Raw genomic sequence first — 25,979 nt, forward strand, 5'->3', positions numbered from 1 at the left:
ACCTTGGTTACTATGGCCAAACTAAAATGTCATCATTTGCAGCAATAATGGTCCTTTCTCCTGGCAATGCAACAACCCATACATATGTGGATGGAGATTCAGTACACAACTGCCACCATGTTTCATTTTATCAAAGATGGGCAAATTAAACTATATATGGGTTTGTCCAAGGGAAAAAAAAAAGCACAAAACAAAAAGCTGGGCAGATGTAAACATGTCGGTAATGAGAAAACTGTCAATACAAATTACCAGGCTGATGTTCTGGAGAAACTTCTGGATAACTAGCTCAGTTAGTAGGATGACTCAGACTGAGGAAGTGGATTGAAAAGTAGCTTTCCAACGGAAGAGGCGCAAGTGTAAAAACAAATAAATAAATACAAACGAAACAGAAAACAGAAACAGAAGTCTGAAGACAGAACCACAAAATGTGACAAATTCTTGGCATAGATAGCAGATGATGTTTCAAAAATGTTAATATTGCCAGGGTGGGAAAAGGGGGTGGCAACAATGAACAAAGCACGTCTGCTCTGACTCAAAGTCAAAGACACCTTGTTGTCCAACAAAAACCTCAAACTCTCATAAAAATGGGAACTTTACCAAAGCCAAACCCAAGCGAAATTGTATGAAACCGAATTTACCGGAATCATTACCATAATTTTGGTTCAGTTAACATTGCATAATTTACGTATGCTGGAAAATATTCCTTTCAATACCATTTCACAAAGCCGGGGCAGACGTTGGTTGTCTGAAAAATGAAAGTGGACTGCTCATGACAAGTGAGTTGGCCTAACGCTCAATGACACATTTGTCTGACGGAAAGATGAATGAAAGTAGCTCTAAAATGTGCTTATATCAATGTTTTTTTACCACTTGCAAACCACAAAGTTAAGTCTTATCCAGAACTCACCTAGCCTGAGGACACCCACAAAGGAAACGAAATGCGCGAAGAACCGGCTTCAAGTCACTGAAAAACTTTAGCCAACCTTCCGGTGAAAGGTCAGAGTGCACTGTTGGCTGCCGGGTCTTTTGTTTTGTTCTTTCTTTTTTTCCCCCCCGGCTGCAGAGAGAAAATATTTGAATTATCCATCGATATCTTGTTTTTAAAGAATCCTTAATCGTCGTAAATTGATCTAAAATAAATATCAAGTTATTCAAAACTGCCCCTCACCTAATTAAAACAACCGGAACAACGAGTGAAAGTAAACATTTTATTAAGAGTCGTATGCTGCATATGTCGTCTGCTTTAATAAAAATGTCAGCTTCCTGTGAAAAGCGTGCAAGCAGATCAAAGGTCATTTTCTGTCTTCTTCTTCATCCATTCGTAACCACAGTCAATTTTGTCTACCATAGATATGCGCTAGGGGCGAAGAACGCAGAAAACAGCAGTTTTTGTTGTTGAAGGTAGGTAGACACCTCGTGATGAAGGTATCTGTGTTGTACAACACTCTTCGGCACGGGAGCATGTCTATGTTCCCTCAAAAATAAACTTGGGAACGTATAATGTTCCCCCAGGTCTATAATTCCCAGGTGTATGTTCCCCCATGCATATTTTGCTTAATCACACATGTATACACTTTTTTGTGCTGGTCAATGGTCAGCAGATGTCAGTAGTGGTCAGTTTCAGTTAGTTTCGGTTTCAGAATCACAGAAATGTTTGGCTATAGCCAGTATAGGCTAAAAGCCTTTTGCCCTCATAATCAGTGTCCATTTATGTGCTTTTGGATCACTTGTTGTGAACAGACCCTTGTTTAAATCTGGCATAGTGTATACTACATTTATCTACAGCTCAATAAAGATTTAACTCTATGGAAAATACATGGTCCTTAAACTTTTTGTCAATGTGATTTTAAAAGAGGCGTCACTGCGTTCGGACAAAAATCCACCACATCTGTTAGGCAGATGCCTGACCAGCAGCATAACCCAACGTGCTTTGTCAGGCCTTGAGTGCATACATATACATATATCTGTGAACTTATCAGAGTGGATTTCTTCTGCAGAATTTTGCCAGAGGACAACAGAAATTGGGGGAGAAAAGCAGGAGAAGAAAATAGAAGAAATTGTGGATAGAAAACTGACAGAAGCACTCACAGAAAGAGACGAAAAAGAGAAGAGAAAAAACAAACAATATTGTGATTGTCAATCTGAAAGAAAGTGACAAGACAACTGCAGAAGAAAGGAAAGAAGATGGCATGGATGAAATCATGAAAATAATGGGAAAAGGAGATATTTGAAACCTAAAAACAAAAATGAAGAAAAAATGTTAAAAATCACCTAACAAGCTGGCCTTAAAGGGAAGAAGGCTAAGAGGGGATTTAATAGAAACATACAAAATGTTAAATTGCTATAATGAAGTCAATGTGAATAATGTCTTCAGAATGTCAGTTTATGAGAATGATGAAAATTTGTAAAGAGCACTTTAATACTAACCTAAGGAAAAATTCATCAGCAAATAGAATTGCACATAATACTAATGTGTTCAAAAATCTCCTTGACATGAACATCAATTTAAAAGAAAAATTTACTGACTTCGATGAGTGATTTACAGAACATGTAAAAGAAAACATGTATGTAGCCCACAAATAAAAGGAGACAGATACTGAAGGGGACATAAAAAAGGCCGTGAGGCCTAGGCAGTCAAATGCCAGTCCCTACACTACTACTACTACTACTACTAGTGGCCAGCAGTGGATAATGGTCAGTGGCCAGCAGTGGTCAGCATTGTCCAGTGGCCAACAGTGGATAGTGGTCTGTGGCCAGCAGTGATCAGTGGTCAGCATTGGTCAGTGGATAGTGATCAGTGACCAGCAGTGGTCAATGGCCAGTGGTCAGTAGTGGAGAGTGGTCAGCAGCAGTGGTCAGTGATTGTCAGTGGTCAGGAGCAGTGGTTAGTGGACAAAACCATGAAAAAGTACTAATATTGCATGAGATAGTACTGATAATCGTAATGCGGAAAGTTGTTATCAAAACGCAAAATACACATTTTGGGGTTATGGTCACTGGTCAGTGCGAATCATCAAACTAGCTCAAGGAGTCTTTGATGATGCTTAAACAATAAAATGCTGCAATCTAAAAACTTTCCGACAGTGGTCAGCAATAGTCAGCAGTAGCCAGTGATGGTCAGGTATTGGCAGATCCGATCAAGAAGTCCCAGCACTGCATAACATTCACAAAATACAATCTGAACAGTCAGTGGCTAGTATTGGTCAGCAGTAGTCAGACTGTGGTAAAAAAAACAAAAAAAAAAAAACATACCAGGATATCATAATAATGCACAAATGGGACAAATAATGCAGTCTGATTGTTTTTCAGTAGTGGTCAGCAGTGGCAAGTAATAGTCCGTATTGGCCAACAGTAGTCAATAGTGGTCAGCTTCAGTTAAGTCATGCCAACACATCCCAATAATAGATAACCATCACAAAGTGATGCAAGTTGAACACTGACAGTGGTCAGACAGTGGTCAAATACCTGTCAAGACATAATATGTAAATAATGCTCATATAACTTATATGAGCATTATTATGTTTTGACAGGTGTTTGACCACTGTCCACAATGGTCCAAAAGTGCTCAGATTGCGTTATTTTGTCTTATATTATAACACAGTCTGAGCACTTTTGGGTCATTGCGGTCAGTGGTGTAACACAGTTGTCCCAAAATGGGTGAACATTGACCTGGGGAATGTCGACCTGGGGGAACAAAAACCTGGAAAATGTAAATTTAAGGGAACGTAGGCCTGGGGGAACATGGGGCTTACTCCTCTTGGCTGTATAACCACAGTGATGTTGATGCCTGGCTATTAGCTGAAGCTGCAGTTGCTCTGAAGGGGGAAAGAGGAGAGGGAAGACAGAAATCTTTTTTTCTTTTTCTCCCCCAGATTAGTGTTGGTGCATTGTTGATTAAAAATATTAATAATGGTACGGTGAATGTCACTTGATGACACTGTACTTAAAAAAAGAAAGAATTGGATCAAGTTGGCAGTGACAGTCTTCTGAGTTTAGGAACCTCCATGTGTGAAACAATTCCAGACATCACAATCAGCACAAAAAGCTGTTCTTTCCATTAAAAAAAAAAAAAAAAAAAAAGAAGCTAAATTGATGTACTGGAAATCTACTCTTTCGTTGTTTACCATAGACATTTTATTTATTTTATTTTGTTTTCTTCTTTTTTTTTCAGCTGAAGTGCATTGACCCCATTGGAAAGATGAGGGGAAAAATTAATTAAACTATTATTTTCTGCAAGGCCAGGAACCCCCATGGTCATAACCTTTCAGTAATGTCTCAATATACTTTTTAGAATGCTCTACGCTTTGACCTTACCAAATAGTTGAGAAATCATATGTTTCATTAGGCTTTTGATATATTTTTAAATAGTTACCAGTACTACTTGAATTTTTCCAGCCTGTCACCTGCTTCAATCTGTTACTGCAGACCTGTCTGACGTACACCATTTTACCATGAATCGCTTGAGGATTGTCACATCAAAAATCACTGCTGCCAGCTTTCAAAACAGACACCACCAGCTTTCTCAGAAGTTTTTGACAAGCGTTCGTCAGCTTCAAATCAGTGCGGCAATGAGCAGCTGCGAGCCTGGTTTTCCATACCACGTGCACAAAGTGACCGTGCGCCAGGAGAGCATGCTGACCAAAGGGCAGATCATCGACTTTGACATCTCGGTGATTGACACGCACCCAGGCGACAAGGAGAAAGCAACGGTGGTGGGGGTGCACGGCATTCCGGGGTCTGGCACGGACTTTGAGCCCTGCATCCAGAGGCTGGCTGAGAGCAGCGTGCGCTTCATTGGACCCACCTTTCCAGGTAATACAGGTGCAACAGCACAGTGGTTAAAGCGTTGGACTTTCAATCTGAGGGTCCCCGTGGTTCAAATTTTGGTAACGGCGCCTGGTGGGTAAAGGGTGGAGATTTTTTCCAATCTCCCAGGTCAACGTATGTGCAGATCTGCTTGTGCCTGAACCCCCTTCAAACCCAGTCACAGTACCTGATGGGTAAAGGGTGGTGATTTTTTCTGATCTCTCAGGTCAACATATGTGCAGATCTGCTTGTGCCTGAACCTCCTTCAAACCCAGTCACAGTACCTGATGGGTAAAGGGTGGAGATTTTTTTTTAATCTCCCACGTCAACGTATATGCAGACCTGCTTGTGCCTGAACACCCTTTGTGTGTATATGCATGCAGAAGATCATATACGCATGTTAAAGATCCTGTAATCTATGTCGGCGTTCAGTGGCTTATGGAAACAAGAACATACCCAGCATGCACACCCCTGAAAACAGAGTATGGCTGCCTATATTGCAGGGTAGATAAGCAAAACGGTCATATATGTGAAATGTTACGTCTGTATGAGTGTGCAATGTGCATGACTAAACAATATGTTACATGTCTGTATAAGTGTGCATGTGCGCAAGACTGAAACCTGATTGAATGACACAGGAAACGAATGATGAGCGCCAAGTGGCAGCTGTCAGTCGGCTCTACCCAGGTAGGCAGCCTGTTGTGCAAATGACTCGGTATATGTAAAGCGCTGAGATATTGATTTCAAACTGAGGATAGGTGCTATGTAAGTATACATGTCATCGTCATAATACCAATAGTGTCCTCCTGTTTTCAGTTTTGTTTTAGATGGTTGGTGGGAAGAATGGTTGGTTTTATATATATATTTTTTAGGTACAAACAAGGATTTGGTTAGAATCACGTGTGCATTTATGTCTAAGTATTATTTTGTTTTGGTGCATATCATAATTGAAAGACCGCGGTGTGTGCGTGTGTGTGTGTGTGCGTGTGTATGTGTGCGTGTGTGTGTGTGTGTTTGTTGTGGTTGTAATCACTGTGTTGTCGTTGCATGAGAGAGTCAAAGAGAGAGTATGTGTATGGTCACTGTTGTTTTTTTGTTTTGTTTTTACTCTGGCATGCTTCTACATAACAAAAAGAACAGATACACACAGAGATGCACGCACACACACATATATTTATATATGTGTGTGTGTGTATGTATGTATGTATATTTAAACAGATATATATCTACATGCCAAGAAGTTATAAAGCTGTAATCAAATCCTGTGGACTGTTCCAGGCTTTGAAACCAGTGAAATCGAGCCATGGAAGCTGTACCACCTGAACTATTCCAGCACTGCGTGTGCGTCACTTGTGCTTCAGGTTCTGGACCATCTAGGGATAGACAGGCAAGACCACCTTTGTCATTTGAAGTGGCTGAATGATGGGTGCAACAGCCGAATGGTAAAAGCGTTGGACTTTCAATCTGAGGGTCCCAAATTCAAATCTCGGTAACAGCGCCTGGTGGGTAAAGGGTGGAGATTTTTCCGATCTCCCACGTCAACATATGTGCAGACCTGCTTGTGCCTGAACCCCCTTTTGTGTGTATACGCAAGCAGAAGGTCAAATACGCTCGTTAAAGATCCTGTAATCCATGTCAGTGTTTGGTGGGTTATGGAACGAAAAACATATCCAGCATGCACCCCCCCACGCTGACATGGATTACAGGATCTTTAACGTGCGTATTTGATCTTATGCTTGCGTATACACATGAAGGGGGTTCAGGCACTGGCAGGTCTGCACATATGTTGACCTGGGAGATCGTAAAACTCTCCACCCTTTACCCACCAGGCGCCGTCACTGTGATTCGAACCTGGGACCCTCAGATTGAAAGTCCAACGCTTTAACCATTCGGCTATGGCGCCCGTCAACATGAAACTAAAACTTATGAAGAAGTAAGTAAATAAGTCACAATAAAATAAAAAGAAAACATAACAGAAGCCAAATAATTGAAATCTAATTGGAATACAACAAATGGGCCATGTACACGAACCTTCAACTTAGTCTTAGAAACCAGTGGTAACAGGACTGGACTTTCAATCTGAGGGTCCTGGATTCAAATCCCGGTCAAGGTATCAGATGGGTAAGGGTGGAGATTTTTTTTTTTTTTTTTTAATCTCCCACGTCAACAAATGCACGGACCTGCTTCTGCCGGAACCCCCAGTGTGCGTGTGCACATGCAGAACGTAAGAAACACAGATGTTAAAGATCCTGTAATCCATTCCGATGTTTGTTGGGTTGTGGAAGACATAATCATAGCCAGAATGCAATGAAATATATGGCCACTTAAATGGCGGGGTAAAAACACCTACACGTAAAAGCCCACTTGTAGATAATTATGAGTCAGCTGCAGCCTAGAAACGGTGAAAAAAAAAAAAAAAGAACCCAGCCCACAATCACAGGAGAAGACATACAAAACCGGACCTCCACTGAAGTGTGCCATCGCCAGTCACTGGGAACGTTGATGATTTTGACTTTTTTTTCGTTCATTATCAGTCGTTTCTCTTGTTGAATTAACCGACTTCCTTTTTTACAAAGTCTGAAAAGTAGCTTTCTTTAATTGTATTTTTATTTATTTCTTTTTTTTCTTCTTCTTCTTCTTCATTCGTGGGCAGCAACTCCCATGCTCACTTGTATGTACAGGAGGGGGCTTGTACGTGTAGGACCATTTTTATCCCACCATGTAGGCAGCCATACTCCATTTTCGGAGGTTATTTATTTCAAATATTCACCTGTGATTCCGCCTTCTATCTACCCTGTTTCTCCATTCAGCTCTCCCCTCCTCTCCTGCCTATTGAACAACAACATTCAAAATAAAATATCAAATAAATAAATAATATGAAATGAATACTTTCATTTATAGAATTTCTGACAGGTACAATAGCCGAGTGGGTAAAGCGCTGGACTTTCAATCTGAGGATCCCAGGTTTAAATCCTGGTGGGTAAAGGGTGGAGATTTTTCCGATCTCCCAGGTCAACACATGTGCAGACCTGCTTGTGCCTGAACCCCCTTTGTGTGTTTCCGCAAACAGAAGAACAAATATGCATGTTAAAGATCCTGTAATCCATGTCAGTGTTTGGTGGGTTATGGAAACAAGAACATACCCAGCATGCACACCCTCGAAAACGGAGTATGGCTGCTTACATGGTGGTTGAAAAACAGTCAAACAAGTAAAAGCTCACCCGTGTACATTTGAGTGAACGTGGGAGTTGCAGCCCACGAACAAAGAAGAAGAATAAAATTTCTACAATCACCAGTTTGTGCAACAGGGACATTGAACAAAAAATTACAAAATTAATACTTAGATAAAATATCTACAATCACCAGTTTATGCAACAGGGATATTGAACAAAAAATTACAAAATTTATACTTTAATAAAATTTCCAAAAAAAACCAAAAACAAAAAAAAACCCAGTTTGTGCAACATTGAACAAAAAATTCTCTTTTTAATACTTTAATAAAAATTCTACAATCACCAGTTTATGCGACAGGGACCTTGAACAAAATATTATAAAATTAATGCTATAATAAAATTTCTAAAAAATACCAGTTTGTGCAATGGGGACATTGAACAGAAAATTACAAAATTAATACTATAATAAAATTTCTATAAAAAAAATATTTTAAAAAAATTTTCAAAAAAAAGTTCGTGCGACATTGAACAAAAAATTCTCTTCTTAATACTTAAATGAAAATTCTCCAATCTCCAGTTTATGCGACAGGCACATTGAACAAAAAATTCTCTTTTTTTAATACTTTGATAAAAAAAAAACTCTACAATCACCAGTTTATGCGACAGGGACATTGAGCAAAATTCCTCCTCCTGGACCATGTGGCATTGTCTCCCCCTGTTTCAGGGTCAGCATGGTGATGACCCACAGTGCTGGAGGGTGGACGGGGTACAACTTGGCCGCTCAGTCACACAGAGTGAAGTCCCTTTGCTTACTGAACCCCGGAGGGGGGAGACCTCACAGGTGCGTCTACTTTCGGCAGTGTACTGACGATTGAGTGGCTTGTGTGCGATGGTGAATGAATGAATGAATGAATAGTAACAACAGTAATAATAGTAGTACAGTATGTCTACATTGAGGTATTTCAAGATTTTTTTTTTTTTTTTTTTTTTTTTTTTTGCAGTGGTTAATAGAAATGATAATAATAATGATAATAATGAATAATAATAATAATGATTATATAATGGTATGTTTAAAAAGAGCTTTCAAACATGTAAAAGCGCTTTATGATAATGCATCAGTCAGACACAAACCACAACACACACACACACACACAATGGGTTGAATCATGAATGTCACTGGTGTTATGTAACAGTGTCAGGTTGAGTCTTGAATGTTGCTAATGTTATGTGACTGATGTTATGTAAGTGTCAGGTTGAGTCACAAATGTATTATGTATGTGTATGTTAGCGATTCTTGATACATACCTTTATGACACAATCCTTACAGTGTTTATGTGCTGAAATAATATCTAAAAAAAAAACCTCCTTTTTTTTTTTTTACCATGTAATATCATACCCTCGAGACCCCATCTCCCACTGAAAGTGAAGTGTTATAACTGCATTTAGTATGTTAGCCTATTTTGTGTAATTGAATTCCACTCATACATGAAGTGGTGGAGTGATGGCCTGGAGGTAACACGTCCGCCTAGGAAGCGAGAGAATCTGAGCACGCTGGTTCGAATCATGGCTCAGCCGCAACTATTTTCTCCCCCTCCACTAGACCTCGAGTGGTGGTCAGGACACTAGTCATTCAGATTAGACGATAAACCGACGTCCCTTGTGCAGCATGTACTTAGCGCACGTAAAAGAACCCACAGCAACAAAGGGGTTGTTCCTGGCAAAATTCTGTCGAAAAATCCACTTTGATAGGAAAAACAAATAAAACTGCACGCAGGAAAAAAAAAAAAAAAAAAAAATGGTGGCGCTGTAGTGTAGCGATGTGCTCTCCCTGGGGACAGCAGCCCGAATTTCACACAGAGAATGTTATGATAAAAAGAAATACAAATACAAAATACAAATTCTCCATTTGTTTAAAACCCTGGGGGTTTTGTTGTTGTTTTGTTGCCTGGTTTTTTTTGTTTTTTTGTTTGTTTGTTTGTCTTTTCTCTATATATAAATGTACTTACACTACCCCTTTTTCTCCTTCTATTAAGTATTGTCATTTTTTTTTTTTTTTTTTTTTTTTTTTTAGACAAATGAATGTGATTTACTTACCACCTTGCACATGTGAACTGAATAAAAACAAGTACAAAAAAATAATAATAATAAAAAAATAATCAATAATCAAAAAAAAAAAAAAGGTTGAGTCACGAATATCGCTGATGTTAGGAAAACAGTGTCAGCTATCAGCGTGCTGATTGTTCAGGACCTTGAGACCACCGTTTGTGATCCACTTCATGGCCTGGGTGATGAGGATCAAGAGTCTGCACTTCCTCCTCATGCCTCTGATGGAGTTGGTCTACAGGCTGATCGGTGAGTTCACGTTCGTCACGCAGCACTCCCAAACCTTTTTTTTTCTTTCTTTTTTTTCACCTCCTGCTGGGGTCCCTGGCTTCTCTTGCTGAGCCCGGGATTGCTTAACAGTCGTGGGTTGTTGTTTTTGTTTGTTTTTTTTTTTGGGGGGGGGGGGGGGGGGGGGGGGGGCAGGGGAGGGGGGTTAGGTGGGTTTGTTTTTTTTTTTTTTTTTTTTTTTTGTGGTTGCTAACGAGGAGGAGGAAGAAGAAGAACCTGGCTAAAGTCAGAATTTATTATTTTTGACATTAACGTGATTTCAGAAAGTTTAAAAATCTCAGATTAACATACACACACACACACAAAAAAAAAAAACAACAGAACTGATCTATCATAGGTTTGGGGTTTTTTTTTAATGATGTTTTTTCAAAGTATGTGTGTCTGAATGTGTTCCAAATGGAGAAATCAGCTCATGAAAAAAAAAACACACATTTGCTTGCTTGTGACTTCAAAACAAGAATTATCTTGAACATGTATTGGTGTCAAAAGATTCAGAATTTAATTAAGTAAACTATAAAGTTCTGATATGAAAAAAAGCATGGGAAAAGTCATATTTTCTTTCTGTACTCAAAACAAAGTCCAGAATGGTGAGTGGAGGAGTGACGTCATGCCAAGAGAGAGCTGGCAGTCAGGCGTCATGCCAAGAGAGAGCTGGCAGTCAGACGTCATGCCAAGAGAGAGCTGGCAGTCAGACGTCATGCCAAGAGAGAGCTGGCAGTCAGACGTCATGCCAAGAGAGAGCTGACAGACGTCATGCCAAGAGAGAGCTGACAGACGTCATGCCAAGAGAGATGACAGACGTCATGCCAAGAGAGAGCTGGCAGTCAGACGTCATGCCAAGAGAGAGCTGGCAGTCAGACGTCATGCCAAGATAGAGCTGGCAGTCAAAGATGACAGGATTGTTCAAATGAGAAACAAAGACTGCATTTGTGTTTGAACAAAAATTTCGCAAATACGTTTCATCTTTTTTGGGGGGGGGGGTTTGAAAGAGAAGACCTAATTGAAATAGTCCCCATCGATTTTGTAGCTGCTTCACAAAGCATTTTTGTATTCTTTTTATTGGTCTCCTGAACAATAGAATAGTCAATGGACTCGTTTCAAAGACTACATGTCAGAACAAAGCAATACTTCTTTGAACACATTATATTTAGCATTATCCCATTTCTTAGTTTTCTCAGAGTAATTATTTGGCATGCGAGTTTCCTTGACAACACTCACTGGTACTACTTGTGTGTTATCTGATACAACCAATGTCACAGGATTATGTACATCAGAAAACAGTGCATCAAATGGTTCTACATGCAGATCTCGTACACTGCTTAGCAAAACATGTGAACCATGGACTAAAATCGATATATATATGTAAGTCCAAGATCTGACCCCTTACCACTTGTCACTAAAGACAAGCAAGTAGAGATCATCAGCAAATTTAAATTTCTTGGACTGATCATTTCCAACGATTTGAAATGGGAGAAAAATACGGAAAAAATTGTTAAGAAAGCACAACAGTGCCTATACTTTCTTCAGCACCTCAAAAAGTTCAGAATCGTAAAAACTGCCACCAAGATTACTGGGGCTGATCTACCTTCTCTAGACGAGATATATTATAAGTGGCTACTCAAAAAAAGCAAAATCAATCAGCCAGGACGAATCACATCCAGCTTTTGGGATTTTCGAGATGCTCCCCTCTGGTCGACAGTACAGAAGTATAAGGACGAAAACCAATCGCTTCGCCGATAGCTTTTTCCCCCAGAGCAATCAGTGCCATGTCTCTCGAACAAATCCAGTGTGATAAATAGAATTGTGCAATCAACAACCATCTACCTGAAGATCTAGTCATCAGCCCCATCCACATGTAACATGCAGCTTGTGTTCAAACGTGTGTGTGTGTGTGTATGCTGTGTGTGCATGTGTGCAAGTTTTTGTATTGATATGCTCTTGTATGTATCCTAATTTCTATTGTATCTGTGTGTATAATTTTTGATTTATGTTTGTACCTTGTTATGTACTATCCCCCCCCTGCCCCCTCCCCACCCCCCCTCAATATTCCTTGTGACCCCGGTACACTTGGTAATAAAGACATTTTATACTGTTCTATGATACAAACCAATAAAGTCATCAGTAAGAGAGCATGCATTACTAGTTGCAGCACCAATATCTTTATCACGGCCAACCCTCCCATTATATATAAGTAAAGAATGTGACTTGCAATATTCCAACAACCGGTTTCGGTAAATTATTCATTTTATGTTCATATTGTCTTCAGGGTTCAGGGGTGTCAAGGGAGGCGACCATCTGATGGTAGCTCAGCAGTTGCTCTCCAGTCAGGACTTCGACCATGTAAGCTCCCCTTGGTTCAGCATCAGTACTGCGGGGTGAAAATTTAAATAGAAGCCCCTGAAGACAGACTATGGCTGCCCAAGTGGCAGGGGTGACACTGGTCTTACACACTGAAGCAAACTCTGTGGAGGAGAATGAATGTGGCAGTTGCAGCCCATGATTTCGAATGGAGATTTTACACTCCCGGAAACGGTGTATGGCTGCCTACATGGCGGGGATAAAAACAGTCATATACATAGAAGCCCACTCGTGTACATAGGAGTGAACATGGGGAGTTGCTGCCCACAAACGAAGAAGAAGAATGGAGAATTTAAAAACAAAATCAACAGAATATTTACATCATTGATGAAGTAAGTTTAAGCAAAATACATTTTTGATTATTTTCTGTTGTTTTATACTCATTTTCTGTTTGTTTATAATCGAATTCTTTTGTATGCAGCAGTTTGGGTTGTTGTTTTTTTCTTTATTTTCTTAAACAAACTCACTGGTTTTACAATAGTATATACCTTCCTTTTTTTTTCTCCAAAACTTGTAAGAAATTATTTCATTATAATCTACTGCAAGCATTCAGTTGCACGCAACTGAGGTGCAAACACACACACACACACACACACACACACACACACACAAACCAAAACAAACCCAAAACATGTATTAGACAGTGATCATGTCAGTGGAGTTGTAAGTGAATTTTATCAAACCATGTCGTTTTATTTTCGTAATGTCCATGTATCATTTCCTTGTTTTTGTTTTGTTGTTGTTGTTGTTGAAAATCTGGTGGACTACTATGTCCTATGAACTGTTCACTATGAAACAAATAGCCACTTTGGCTTGGTCAACTACTGACACTAGACTACAACACTATGTTGCTCGAACACATCGTTTACAACCGCCATCATCCGTTGCTATGTCTCCATGGTTCTCTTCTTTTTTTTTTTTTTTTTTTTTTTTTTTTTTTTTTTTAGGAGAAATCAGTGGATGCCTAAAAGTTCTGCAAATGAGCAGGATAGTTTCAGCATCCCTGGAAGTTTTTTTGTTTTTGTTTTTGTTTTTGGGGGTTTTTTTTTTGTCTTTTGTATCTTTTTTTTGTTGTTGTTGTCTTTTTTATCTTTTGGTCTTTTTTTCTTCTTTTTTTTCTTTTTTTTCCATCATCATTTTTCTCCTTTCTGTTGTCTTTTCTTTTCTTTTCTTTTTTCCTCATGTTTTCAATCTGTCTTCTTCCCAATGGCATGTTCAAACACTTACAAGACCATGCAACATATATTACACGTACATGATGGCTTCACACAAAATCATATTCCCTGAAAGAGAAGCATGGAATACATACACACACACACACACACACACACACCCTCTCACTCTGTGTGTGTGTGTGTCCTTTACTCACTCAATCCTCTCCCTCTCCACAAGCTCTACACCTAAGTACAGTAATATGTATATGCACACTGAATACTACCCTCAGGATTCTCCATGGTTCTCTTCCTTAGTTCACCACTTCCAGTATATACTTACGGTATCAACATCGTAGTCGACGATCGATGATAATTAACTGTTGTTGTTTTGTTGTTGTTGGTTTTTTTTGGTATTCTTTTTACTGTGTTGCAGACGATACAACATGCAGCCCAGATCCAGGAGAAACAGCTGCCCCTGTTGTTTGCCTATACGCTGAACGACAAGATCATTGAGCGGGATGTCTATGAGGAGATGTTGTTTAAGCACCTGAACGTACCCAGAGCTCAGGTGACCAGGGTGGATGCAGGCAGAAACCAGATACCCCTTTGTGGATCATCTGTAGATCAGGGTATGTCGGTGGCTGTGTGTGAAAGGAATGGGATGTTTTCATGTGTGTTTAGCCCCGGCACAAATCTGGGCATGTGCATACACATGACGATGATCAACAGGCCTGTGTCGCTCTGTGTGCGTGGGAAAATGAAATATAATCGTGACATTTTATTGCAGGTTTGGATTTTTTTTTTCTACTGAATTTGATACCACAGTAATTTGATGATGAGACTGTGTGTGTGTGTGTGTGTGTGTGTTTTGTCAGTCTCACCCTTTATTAAAACAAAAAACTATCTGCTGTATTGATTAACAAATAGTAAAGAGTGGTAACTCTCTCCATTCACAAGGTACACACAACTTCAAGTCATTGTTGCTCATGCTACCGATTCAGCTAGCACACAGGTAAATAAAAGGCACATTGGAACAAACCCAGACACTTCCTCAAAAAAAGGAAGCGCCGGGCTTGTCCTTATAACAATCATTTGACATGTGCACACAGCAGCAATGACAGAAGAAATGTGCAAACGCAAATCAGCAAACACAAACTGTGTACATGTGTGTGTGTGCACTTGCGCGCGCATGTGTGTGTGTGTGTGTGTATGTATGTGTGTGAGCGTGTGGGTATGTGCGTGTGCGTGTGTGTATGCGTGTGTGTCTGTGTGCATCTGTGTGTGTGCGTGTGTCTATGTGTGTGCGTGTGCGGGTGTGTGTCTGTGTGAGTCTGTGTGTGTTTGTGTGAGTCTGTGTGTGTATGTGCGCATGTGTGTGTGTGTGTGTGTGTGTGTGTGTGCATGTGTTTGTCTGTGTGTGTGTGCATGTGTGTGTGTGTCTGAGTGTGTGTCTGTGTGTATGGGTGTGTCTGAATGTCTGTGTGTGTGCATGTGCGGGTGTGTGTTCGTTCTTTAGTTTAACGTCTTTTCACTGTAAGTGATATTGGAAAAAATCAAGTGAGAGGAGGGGGAGGTGGGGGGGGGGGAATTACTGTGTACGCATGCGAGTAAGTGAAAGTATGTGTGTGTGTATGTGTTACATATAGAAAATCACTGATTTAAGTTTTGTTAAAAAAACAAAAAAACATAACAATATGACATATTTCTAATGAAAAACTAACAACTATAACAGCGAACCAACTGGACTATTTAACAAGGAGTTGAAAAAGTCATACATTAGCAGTGGACTGCTGAAGACCGTCAACACTGAAGATGATTTCAGCTCAGGGATTTGAGACTTTAACATATCGCAAGGTGGTTATATGATCGGCTGTTATGTGAGCACCACAGATGCAAGAAACATCGCTGACATATTTTGTCCTAAAACAATCCATTTTCCATCTGCAGATTAGAGAAATGATTTGCCTCTTGTGAAAATCACTATGGTAATGTTTTCCCATGAAACCATACATTTTCTGTATGTTCTTATGAAACTCAGTTTGCGTGTGTGTGTGTGTGTGTTCCAGAGCCTGAACAGGCGTGGTTTGCACAAGGACTGCAGTTTGAAAGGGGGGGTCACATTGTGCACAAGGCCTACTGCAACATCATCATGGATCACGTGGCTCGACTGCTGGGTCGTGTGGAGAAGGGCAACACTATGTGCCGTTAAAGTCATACACCTGTGCTAACGCTTGCAAACTTTATTGTAACCAAACCCAAACACTTCTGCAACATATGTATCTGCATTGTGCTAATATTTGTAAACTATTATGGACACTTTGTGAACTTAAACCAAAACACTTCTGCAACGTATGTTACTACATTGTGCAACATTTGTAAACTGTTAGTGTTATGGACACTTTGTTTACCTAAACCAAAATGCTTCTGCAACGTTTGTAACTACATTGTGCAACATTTGTAAACTGTTATGGACACTTTGTGTACCTAAACCAAAACACTTCTGCAACATATGTGACTAGATTTTACAGTGTATTTAATGGTCATTAATTTATTCTGATTTTTGTTGGGAGAAGTGTTTCCATCTGGTCAAGAGTGTGTGTGTGTGTTCTTTCTTGTGTTTGAGTGTATGTTTGTGTATATGTGTGTTTGTGTGTGTATGTATTTTTGCGTATGTGTGTCTGCATGTGTGTTTGTGTGTGTGTGTGTGTGCAGATGACAGTCTGTTGGGTGTAAGCCTGCCATGACCAAGTATAATTAAGATTTTCCTTCTTTTTTTTTTTTCTTTTTTTTTTGTATGTTGGGATAGTAATCTGTACACATAATAAAAATCAGATGATCAACCTCACAGTGTTTGTGATACAATCAAGACTAACACTGAGACAGTTTTTATTTAGAATCCTGTAAAAAAAATCTTACCTGATTTATTGTTTTCAGGGAATACACTGGATATGTACATTTTAGAATGATTTTTATTGGACTGATTTCAAAAGAAATTAAAAGTAAAAGTTGACCAAGGTCTACCGATCTCTCTCTCAACTTAGAAATAGACTAAGGTCTCCTCTCCCCCCCCCCCTCTCTCTCTCTCTCTCTCAATCTCTCTAAAACTCTCCCTCTTACAACAAACATTTCTGTACTTGCTTACGATCATTCAGTATATTCAGCTGTATCTCCAAGAACCACTTCTACATAAGCACATTCTGTCAGTATGCAATGTATATGTGTATGTATGTATATATATATATATATATATATATATATATATATATATATGGATCACCAAATTATATATATATATATATATAAAAGGATCAGCCAGACAGCCTCAGTACGACATAATTATATATTGAATTCTTCTTCTTCTTCTTTCCGTTACACGACCAGCATCGACTTGCCAATGACTGTCGTGGTTCATGCATGCTGGGTATTTTTGTGTCTCCATAACCCACCAAACACTGACATGGGTTACAGGATCTTTAACGTGCATATTCGATCTTCTGCGTGCGTATACACATGAAGGGGGTTCAGGAATTAGCAGGTCTGCACATATGTTGACCAGGGAGATCGGAAAAATCTCCACCCTTTACCCACCAGGCGCCGTTAACGTGATTCGAACCTGGGACACTCAGATTGAAAGTCCAATGCTTAAACCACTCGGCTATTGCGCCTGTACTGTGTTGTATCATTTTGGGGGGATGGAGAGTGAAACTTGGGCTGTTCTCCCCGGGGAAGGCATGTTGCCAAAGTACAATGCCACCCATAATTTTTTTTCTTTTCTTTTTCCTGCCTGCAAGTGTTTTTGCTTTACCACGAAAGAGGAGTTTTCTTCAGAATGTTGCCAGAGACAACCCATTTGTTGCCGTGGGTTCATTTACATACGCTAAGTGCATGCACACTACTTAAGTATGGGATCTCAGTTTGTCGTCACTTCCGAAAGCCTAGCATCCAGACTACTAAAGTGAAGTGTAGAGCGTGGGGGAGTAAAAACTATCGGGCAATATCCACATTTTTTACCCGTGCATTCTCCTGTAGTGAAGTCAGAATAAGAATGTATCCATATGGGTGGGTGTACCAATTCCGTACTAGTGTCTGCGCAAGTTTAGGTTACACATTCAAACTATACACAACAAGAGGCAAGGCCTTCAAGGCTCACTTGTGATACACTTTTTTTTTTAAATCCAAGCTTTTTATGTATTGAGTATAATTTCAAAATGTAATGTTTAAGATGAGAAAGATCAGTTGAAAGCAAATTAAGTAATTTCCCTTTTTTACTATCTGCACCAAAACGTTTGCAAAATAAATAAAAATTCCATGCTGAGCAAAAGAAGTTCCTGTTTCAACAAAAAATGATAATAATGACTCCTCTTGTTGTTGTGTCAGAATAAGAGGTCAAAGTGCCAAGTTTAGAGAATACAAAAAATATAAATATAACAGTAAATGCAGTTTGCATATAATTAGGCTTCTTTTTTTAATTTTTTTGTGCCCATCCCAGAGGTGCAACATTGTTTTAAACAAGATGACTGGAGTAGTTGTGGAGAAAATGTCAATGTTAAAGTTTACCACACACACACACACACACACACACAGAGACAACCGAACACCGGGTTAAAACATAGACTCACTTTGTTTACACAAGTGAGTCAAAAATGAGTCATGGGGATGAATGCAAATGTTTCCAGAGAACCTCCCCACTAATCGTACAATACTCACGTGCTAATGCTGCCACAACGACTGTCCACGAAGAACTTGAAGAATGTCCGGACTCCGATGGTTGTGTCACTGTAGGAGTCACTTGCTTGCCTTTTCATTGTTCCGTGAGAAAACTAATGGATGGACGTTGACCGCAGCTTTCCACCACATCCCTGGCTGAAGAAGAGTATACTGTCAGCAACGTTCTTCCAATTATCGTCTTCAATACGTCCGAAGAAATGGGAATAGCTTGAAAACACGCCACCATATCCAGTCTCAAAGAAGCAGTTTGAAACAGTGTACAACGAATGAAAACACCCCGGCAATATCCACGTTTCTTCCCCTCGGCTGAGCTTTTCCGTTCATAAGATGGAAAAAAAACTTGTAAATCGGTTTATAACATTGTAATACATACTCTACATTTCTTCTCCCCCCACTCTTTGACTGGCCTTCTTTACGTCTTTTGACAGGGGAAGAAACGTGGACATTACAATGTTATTTAAACAAATTTACCATTTTCCGTCGAAGGAACGAAACTGAATGGAAATATCACTGAATGTGGATAATGTGGATATCTCCTTCAACTTAGTTCAAGAAGTTTGAAGCAATGGATATGGCCCTAATACAGAACTCGCACCATATTTCTCGCCCAAGAAGGCTGAAGGGGGTTGGATGTATTGCATGCAAATTTCCACCACATCTCTTCCACAAACAGACTGGAGAACATAAACCCGCCTGTTGTCTCTGAGTAAAGCTGACGAAGAATACACAGCCAACAGTAGTCTAGTTGGGGGTCACAATGTGCCGGGCTCCACGTCTGCCATCAGACAGCAAGGGTTTGTCAAACTTTCACGGCACCTCATGCACGTGCAGTGTTATGAGCTCTTTTCGTGTTGCTGTGCCAGCTGTTGTCACTCCGATGTGTGCGTACGTGCCTTTTGATGTGTGTGTGTGTGTGTGTGTGTGACAAAGAGAGATAGAACGCGTACCAGTGTACACATTACGCACACTGACACACACATATAATTATGTGTGTGTGTGTGTGTGCATTTATGTGACAGAGAGAGAGAGAGAGAGAGAGAATGCGTGTACATTACACACACAGATAAAATATAAACTGTGACAGAAAGGTGGGGGTGGGGGGTGTGTGTGTGTGTGTGTGCCATAGACATAGAATCAAACAAATGATGTGTGCGTGTATGTATGTGTGTGTATGTGAGTGAGTACGTGTGCATTATTTGTGCATCAGAGAGAGTGTGTGTATGCATGTAGGTTGGCCCATGTCCAAAATGTTTAAGATGCGTGAGTGCAGTGTGTGTGTGACGGGGAGGGCGAAGGTGACTTTTTGTTGGGTGCAAATCAGCCCATGACCAAAGTATACAAGATGTGTGTGTGTGTGTGTGTGTGTGTGTAAATGTGTGGTACATGTGTGTGTGCGTGCGTGGGTATTGGTCTATTGGATATATATCACCTCAGGACGAATGTATATTATACGAAGATTTTGCTATTTTAATTTTTCGATAAAGTAATCTAAAAAAAAAATAAAATAAAATAAACTGAAAAAAATTAATGCAAGTCTGATGTTCATCCTCATCGTACTAGTTTCCCTTTGTTTAAATCTTCTGTGTATTCCACACATGAAACTTCAATGTTTGAGATTGAACTGTAAAGAAACAGTATGTGTGGTGCTGGAAATGTGTACTGTTTTAGAATTGATTTTTTTTTCAAAGGAACTTAATCAAAAATAGATTAAAGATCTCTCTCTCTCTCTCTCTCTGGCGCAATAGCCGAATAGTTAAATCATTGGACTTCGAATCTCGGTGAAGGCGTCTGGTGGGTGAAGGTGGAGATTTTCCCGATCTCCCAGGTCAACATCACTGATCTTAAAAAAAAAAGATGGATAGCGCATGCCTTCTTTGCGCCCCTTTGCTAACTGAAGCCAGGGGAAGTGTTCAATCGGCCATCAGTTTTGCTTCTCGTGTCAGTACATCGCGAAGCGGTTACTTCATATGTGTAGCCAAGCGCTCAGCTGGCTTCACGGCAAGCTTTCACTTGCTCGCGGCGTTAGTTACGGTGACATTCCTGTGTGTGCCTCCACAGCAAGTTTGCGCTACGTGTCACTGCACTGTTTTCCTGTGACAACTTTGGTAAATGAACCATTGGCAGATTTCAATCAGGACACAACATTTCGCATGTCGTGGGGGCAAGCGTAACACGATTTCATCAAAGATACACGGTTACAGTCCAGAAACTACCACCAGTTAGCAGACGACTTCTCAACGGACTGACGGCTGGATAGGAGTAACAATATGTCGTCCAGTTGGCTTCAGCTTTCCTGGGCAATGAGCTATCCGTATATTTTTAGACGAGCGGTCAACGTGTCCAGACCTGATAGTGCTCAGTGCTTGAACCCCCTTCGTGTGTATCATACGCACGCAGAAGATCAAATATGCACGTTAAAGATCCTGTAATCCATGTCAGCGTTCGGTGGGTTATGGAAACAAGAACTGACATACCCAGCATGCACCCCCCCCCCCCCCACACCTCCCTATATATACCTATATATATACATGGCTGCCTATATATACATGGTGGGGTAAACAAACAATAGGGTCATGCACGTAAATGTTATATGTCTATCTGAGTGTGTATGTGTGCATGCCTGAAATCTGATTGAATAACACAGCTGGGAAACGAATGATGAGCGGCCAGTGGCAGCCATCAGTCGGCTCCACCCAGGTAGGCAGCCTGTTGTGCCAGTGACCACGTGTTTGTAAAACGCCTAGAGCTTGATCTCCGACCGAGGATAGGCGCTATATATATATATATATATATATATATATATATATATATATATATACATACACATATATCAATCTCTCTCTCAGTGACTCAAACTCTCCATCTCACAAGCAGGATTTCTGTATTTGCTTACAACAGAGAATGAAATATCAAGACACACAATGTTTTCAGATTATTTTCTTTTTTTTATTCTAAGAACATAGAACGAGCAAACAGAACTACGTGAAACAAAATGGAATCTTCATGACAACTATAACAACATGGTATAACCATATGTGTCTGTTAATGATTAAATTAATAGAAACAAGGTGAACAAGATGTATATGTTCACTTTCCTGATAACTAGAAGCAGTTTTAGTGTTCACACTCACACAGACACACACACACAAGAACACGCACGCACGCACACACACACACACACATACACACATTAAAAAGTGCAGCCTGGAAATCTTTGAGTGATTTGAAATATTTACCTTTTCTGAAGTGCAGTCGTCTAAACAAAACAAAACTGAACAAACATTTCCAGATTACACAATATTTCTTTCCACTCGTGCACAGAGACACATGTCAGTCTAGCCGTTGTCATCTGTCATATGGTTGACTACTATATCTGTAATAATTTATCACAAGAACATAAAAAGCATTTTGTTTGAGATCAGATCTTCACTTTTCAACCTTGCGCATCAAAACGTTCTTACTCATGTACTGTGTCAGCAATATCCAATCAAACAATACAATCATTCAGTATATACAGCTGTGTCTGTAAAAATCATAGCTACACAAGCACAATCCATTATGCTGCGCATATTTTTGATCAGTTCTCAACTAGATTATGATTCATTGTAAATGTAAATGAAGAACGATTAGCAGCTTGTCACAAAAACAAGAAAAAAATATTCTGAAGACATGTTTACAAACTCCTAAAACTTTATTTCTTTCAACAGTTCATGTCTGGTTATTATCTTTAAATGGAATAAATAATGATGACAGTTTTACAACACTGAACATGTCTGAAGCATGTCAAGTACAATGACCATAGCAGTCTTCAACAAGAACAGGAAAAAAAAAAGTCACAAAGATTGAGATCAAGGTTCAGTATCACATTCGGGGGGTCCATTCCATGATATGTTTTTTTTTAGAAAAATGAATTATTACAAGTTGATGTTTTAGTTTGATCATATAAACCAAAATGACTCAACTGACCATATTTGCAGAATATGAACAATAAAGAAAATATGAAATATGGGAGTGACTGGAGCAGAAGTAATTCTGAAAGGATGGGAATGACTGAAACATATGACAATTGTATCAATACATTATCAAAGGAATGGTATCTTGACGAAACTAAAATATTTTTTACACAGGTGTTTACTAAAATATCATATGGTCTACAGCACAGTATCGTAGCTGAATTGGTAACACGTAATGTTATCTTATCAGGATGATAACATCTGACATGTATGTGGGAGGTCACCTTTAAAAAATGAAGTCTTTACTACTTTTCTTTAAACATTTCATAGTCTGCTTCTTTAAAATCATAACTTTTTCCTTGGGGAAAAAATCACATTCTGCTTTTTCATTGTGACAAAAATTTAATGAAGTAATTAATCTTAAAGCTCTGTCATCCACTGAACATGAGCGCATGCATGTGCAAACAGATATCCATGTATAAGCTTCACTGTGTGTGTCTTTGCCCTTCTGAGTCAACGCCATCTTCGCTGGCTCGGTCATGTTCGCCGAATGGATGAAGGCTGCATCCCAAAAGATCTGCTGTTCGGCGAACTATCAGAGGGATCTAGGCCCCAAGGCCGCCCCCGACTAAGATTCAAAGACGCTTGCAAACGAGACCTGAAAAGTACAGGTACTGATGTGCTGTCCTGGGAAAGCCTTTCGGACTCAAGTGGACCCTAGAAATCTGCCATTCAGAGAGGAGTGAAACAAGCAGAGAGAAGCCGCATTGACTCCCTGAGGAGAAAAAGAGCCACGCGCAAGTCAAATTCTGCAAACCAAGCAGCATCTACCTGTGCCTGTCCCACACGCTGTAGAGATTGCCACTCCAGCATCGGTCTACACAGCCACAGCAGGAAGTGCAATGCCCGGCAGTGACTACATTTCTGGTGCAGCCATCGTCTCTCGAGACGGAAGGAGGCCGACGACGATGCCGACGACAACACAGAAGAAATGCGCTGTCCCTTCCAAACAATACCAAGCGCGACAGTTCACTCATGACCTAATCATGACTATTACCAATGATTCCAACGCAGGAAAACAAACCACAGTCTTACAAGGGAAGGGAGACATGAGAAGTGTGCATGGTTTTGCCGAGTTACCGTCACACATATTCAACCCTCTGAAAACAGGCTCAACTGCCAAGTGGTCACAGCACCAGGCTTTCAGTCCAAAGGTCCTGGGTTTAATTCTGAAATCAACGTCTGGTGGGTTAAAGATGGTGATTTTCCACAAAGCTCCCAGGTCAGTTTCAGTTTCAGTAGCTCAAGGAGGCGTCACTGCGTTCGGACAAAAAAATCCATATACGCTACACCACATCTGCCAAGCAGATGCCTAGGTTAACATTTGTGCAGACCTGCGAGAGCTTTAACTCCCTTTGTGCATACACATATAGAAGATCAAACATACATGTTAACGGCCCCATAATAAAAAAAACAACAAAAAAAACAACAACTAAAAATAAAGATCCCCCAATACTGATTCATTCCACAGCTAGGCAGACTACAGAAACAAGAAAATACCAAGCTGGCAATACCCATGGAAACAAGTTTCAGTTTCAAGGTGTCAGAGTGTGTGTACAGATCCATGTATGCACAACACCATGCTTCAACAGAGAGAGAGAGAGGGAGAGAGACAACAACAACAAAAAAGCCTAAGCAACTACCTATGTATATATATATAATTATTTATATATATATATATTTTTTTTTTTTTTTTTTTTTTTTTTTTTTTTTTAAGAGGCCAAAAATAATACTGAGTGCAAGTGGTAGATGCATTCTCCAAACCCAGAAGAAATCTGACAGATCATCCTGGTGTCGTGTGAGCTGTAACATAACTTTACAGTAATCTTCAGTGACATTGTTGGGTGTTTTTTTGTTTGTTTTTGTTTAGGTTTTTTTTTCTTTTTTTTCTGTGAAATGCACAGCAAGGACACGTACAACTTCAGTGCAGCAATTTCCGTACCATATTCTTACAGTTCAACATCACAACAAAGACACGGTGGTCACTATTAAGGCATCCACGATGAACAGCACCTGATGAAACCTGCACAATGATCATAGACCGGCATGGAAGCTGTGGCCCACAGACAATGAAAAACCTTGAAGCAAAGTTTGGGGATCATGTTAATGGTAAATACCTGCGCCTGCAGAATGACGTGACAATAGCTGTCTGCTGTGCACAATTCTTATAAACATAAAAATGACGAACGCAATAGCCTTGTGATTAAAGCGATGGACCTTCAATCTGAGAGTCCCAGGTCTGAATCTACGTAACGGCGCCTGGTGGGTAAAGGGTGGAGATTTTTCCGGTCTCCCAGGTCAACATATGTGCAGACCTGCTTGTGCCTGAACCCCCTTCGTGTGTATACGCAATAAGCAGAAGATTAAATATGCACACGCTAAAGATTATGTAATCCATGTCAGCGTTCGGTGGGTTATGGAAACAACAACATACCCAGCATACACACCCCTGAAAATGGAGTATGGCTGCCCACATGGCGGGGTAAAAAACTGTCATACACGTAAAAGCCGACTTGTGTACATACGAGTGAACATGGGGGTTTAAGAAGAAGAAGAAACAAAAAATATATTGAGGCACAAACATATTTTTCAACATTTTTTTTTTACAATTAACAGTTGCGCACAAAAACTTTCATAAAGGTAATGTTCATGAGAGTAACCTTCAAGCAAGTACAGCCAGGGAAACTGACATTTTTATATGAAAATAATTCTTTGCAGAGCAGCTTACATGTAAACATAGATGTATGCAGGGTAACTTTCAATGCAAAACAGCTGTTCACACAGGGTGTTTCATACGGAATTTGAAGACAAACATGGGTACTGTCAAAGTCTGGTGAAAACACTTACGATATCTGAAGAGATAAATCACACACACACACACACACACACACACACACACACACACACACACATGTCAACCTGAATAACAATTACCGATACTGTCATTATTCACAAAAACCAGATTCCACATATGGGCAAAGCTGATTAACGAACATTCTTTCGTAAACAACAAAGAACAGTTTGTAACATTCTTTCGTAAACAACAAAGAACAGTTTGTGAAAACCTGTATCTGTGTAAAATAGTGTTACCACACAAGCGTTTATGTCCAAAGACTTGGTAAATGCTTCCACAGAAGCGTTTCAGGGAGATAAACGAATGTTAACACCCAAACTTTACCTCAACTCATAAATCTGGTCGCATTCTTTTTTCTTTTTTTTTGTTTTTGTTTTCTGAAATCCTCCATGCCCCAATACAGGACACAGGTTACTTTGATCTTGACATCTTGTGTGTGTCTATGCACATGTGTGTGTGTGTGTGTGTGTGTGTGTGTGTGTGTGTGTGCTGTGTGTGCAGA

General features: G+C 39.9%; 2 protein-coding genes across 6 annotated transcripts in view; one reads left to right on the top strand and one right to left on the bottom strand.

The window, feature by feature from the left end:
* LOC143301284 (uncharacterized) overlaps positions 1 to 18,817 on the bottom strand; it is a 42,166-nt gene extending 23,349 nt beyond the window's left edge. For both annotated transcript variants that reach the window (XM_076615469.1, XM_076615467.1), the window contains exon 1: positions 18,590 to 18,817. In XM_076615469.1, coding sequence (XP_076471584.1) covers positions 18,590 to 18,687 — 98 coding nt within the window. In that variant the 5' untranslated portion in view covers positions 18,688 to 18,817. The remainder of the gene's footprint in view (positions 1 to 18,589) is intronic.
* LOC143301285 (uncharacterized protein F35H12.5-like) lies at positions 1,177 to 16,401 on the top strand. Of its 4 annotated transcripts, none has more exons than XM_076615473.1 (8): positions 1,177 to 1,291; positions 4,426 to 4,812; positions 6,085 to 6,193; positions 8,704 to 8,820; positions 10,225 to 10,331; positions 12,637 to 12,710; positions 14,316 to 14,511; positions 15,949 to 16,401. In XM_076615473.1, exons 2-8 carry the CDS (start codon positions 4,452 to 4,454, stop codon positions 16,089 to 16,091), a joined length of 1,107 nt encoding a protein of 368 aa, XP_076471588.1. In that variant the 5' UTR covers positions 1,177 to 1,291; positions 4,426 to 4,451; the 3' UTR covers positions 16,092 to 16,401. The 4 variants fall into 4 exon arrangements, with proteins under 4 accessions (XP_076471588.1, XP_076471587.1, XP_076471585.1 ...); XM_076615472.1 differs by having other exon boundaries at positions 1,225 to 1,291; positions 4,396 to 4,812; XM_076615470.1 differs by having other exon boundaries at positions 1,236 to 1,401; positions 4,396 to 4,812.
* Positions 18,818 to 25,979: the final 7,162 nt, after the last annotated feature.

The sequence above is a fragment of the Babylonia areolata genome, chromosome 27 (genome assembly GCF_041734735.1).
Source record: "Babylonia areolata isolate BAREFJ2019XMU chromosome 27, ASM4173473v1, whole genome shotgun sequence".
NCBI lineage: Eukaryota > Metazoa > Mollusca > Gastropoda > Neogastropoda > Buccinidae > Babylonia > Babylonia areolata.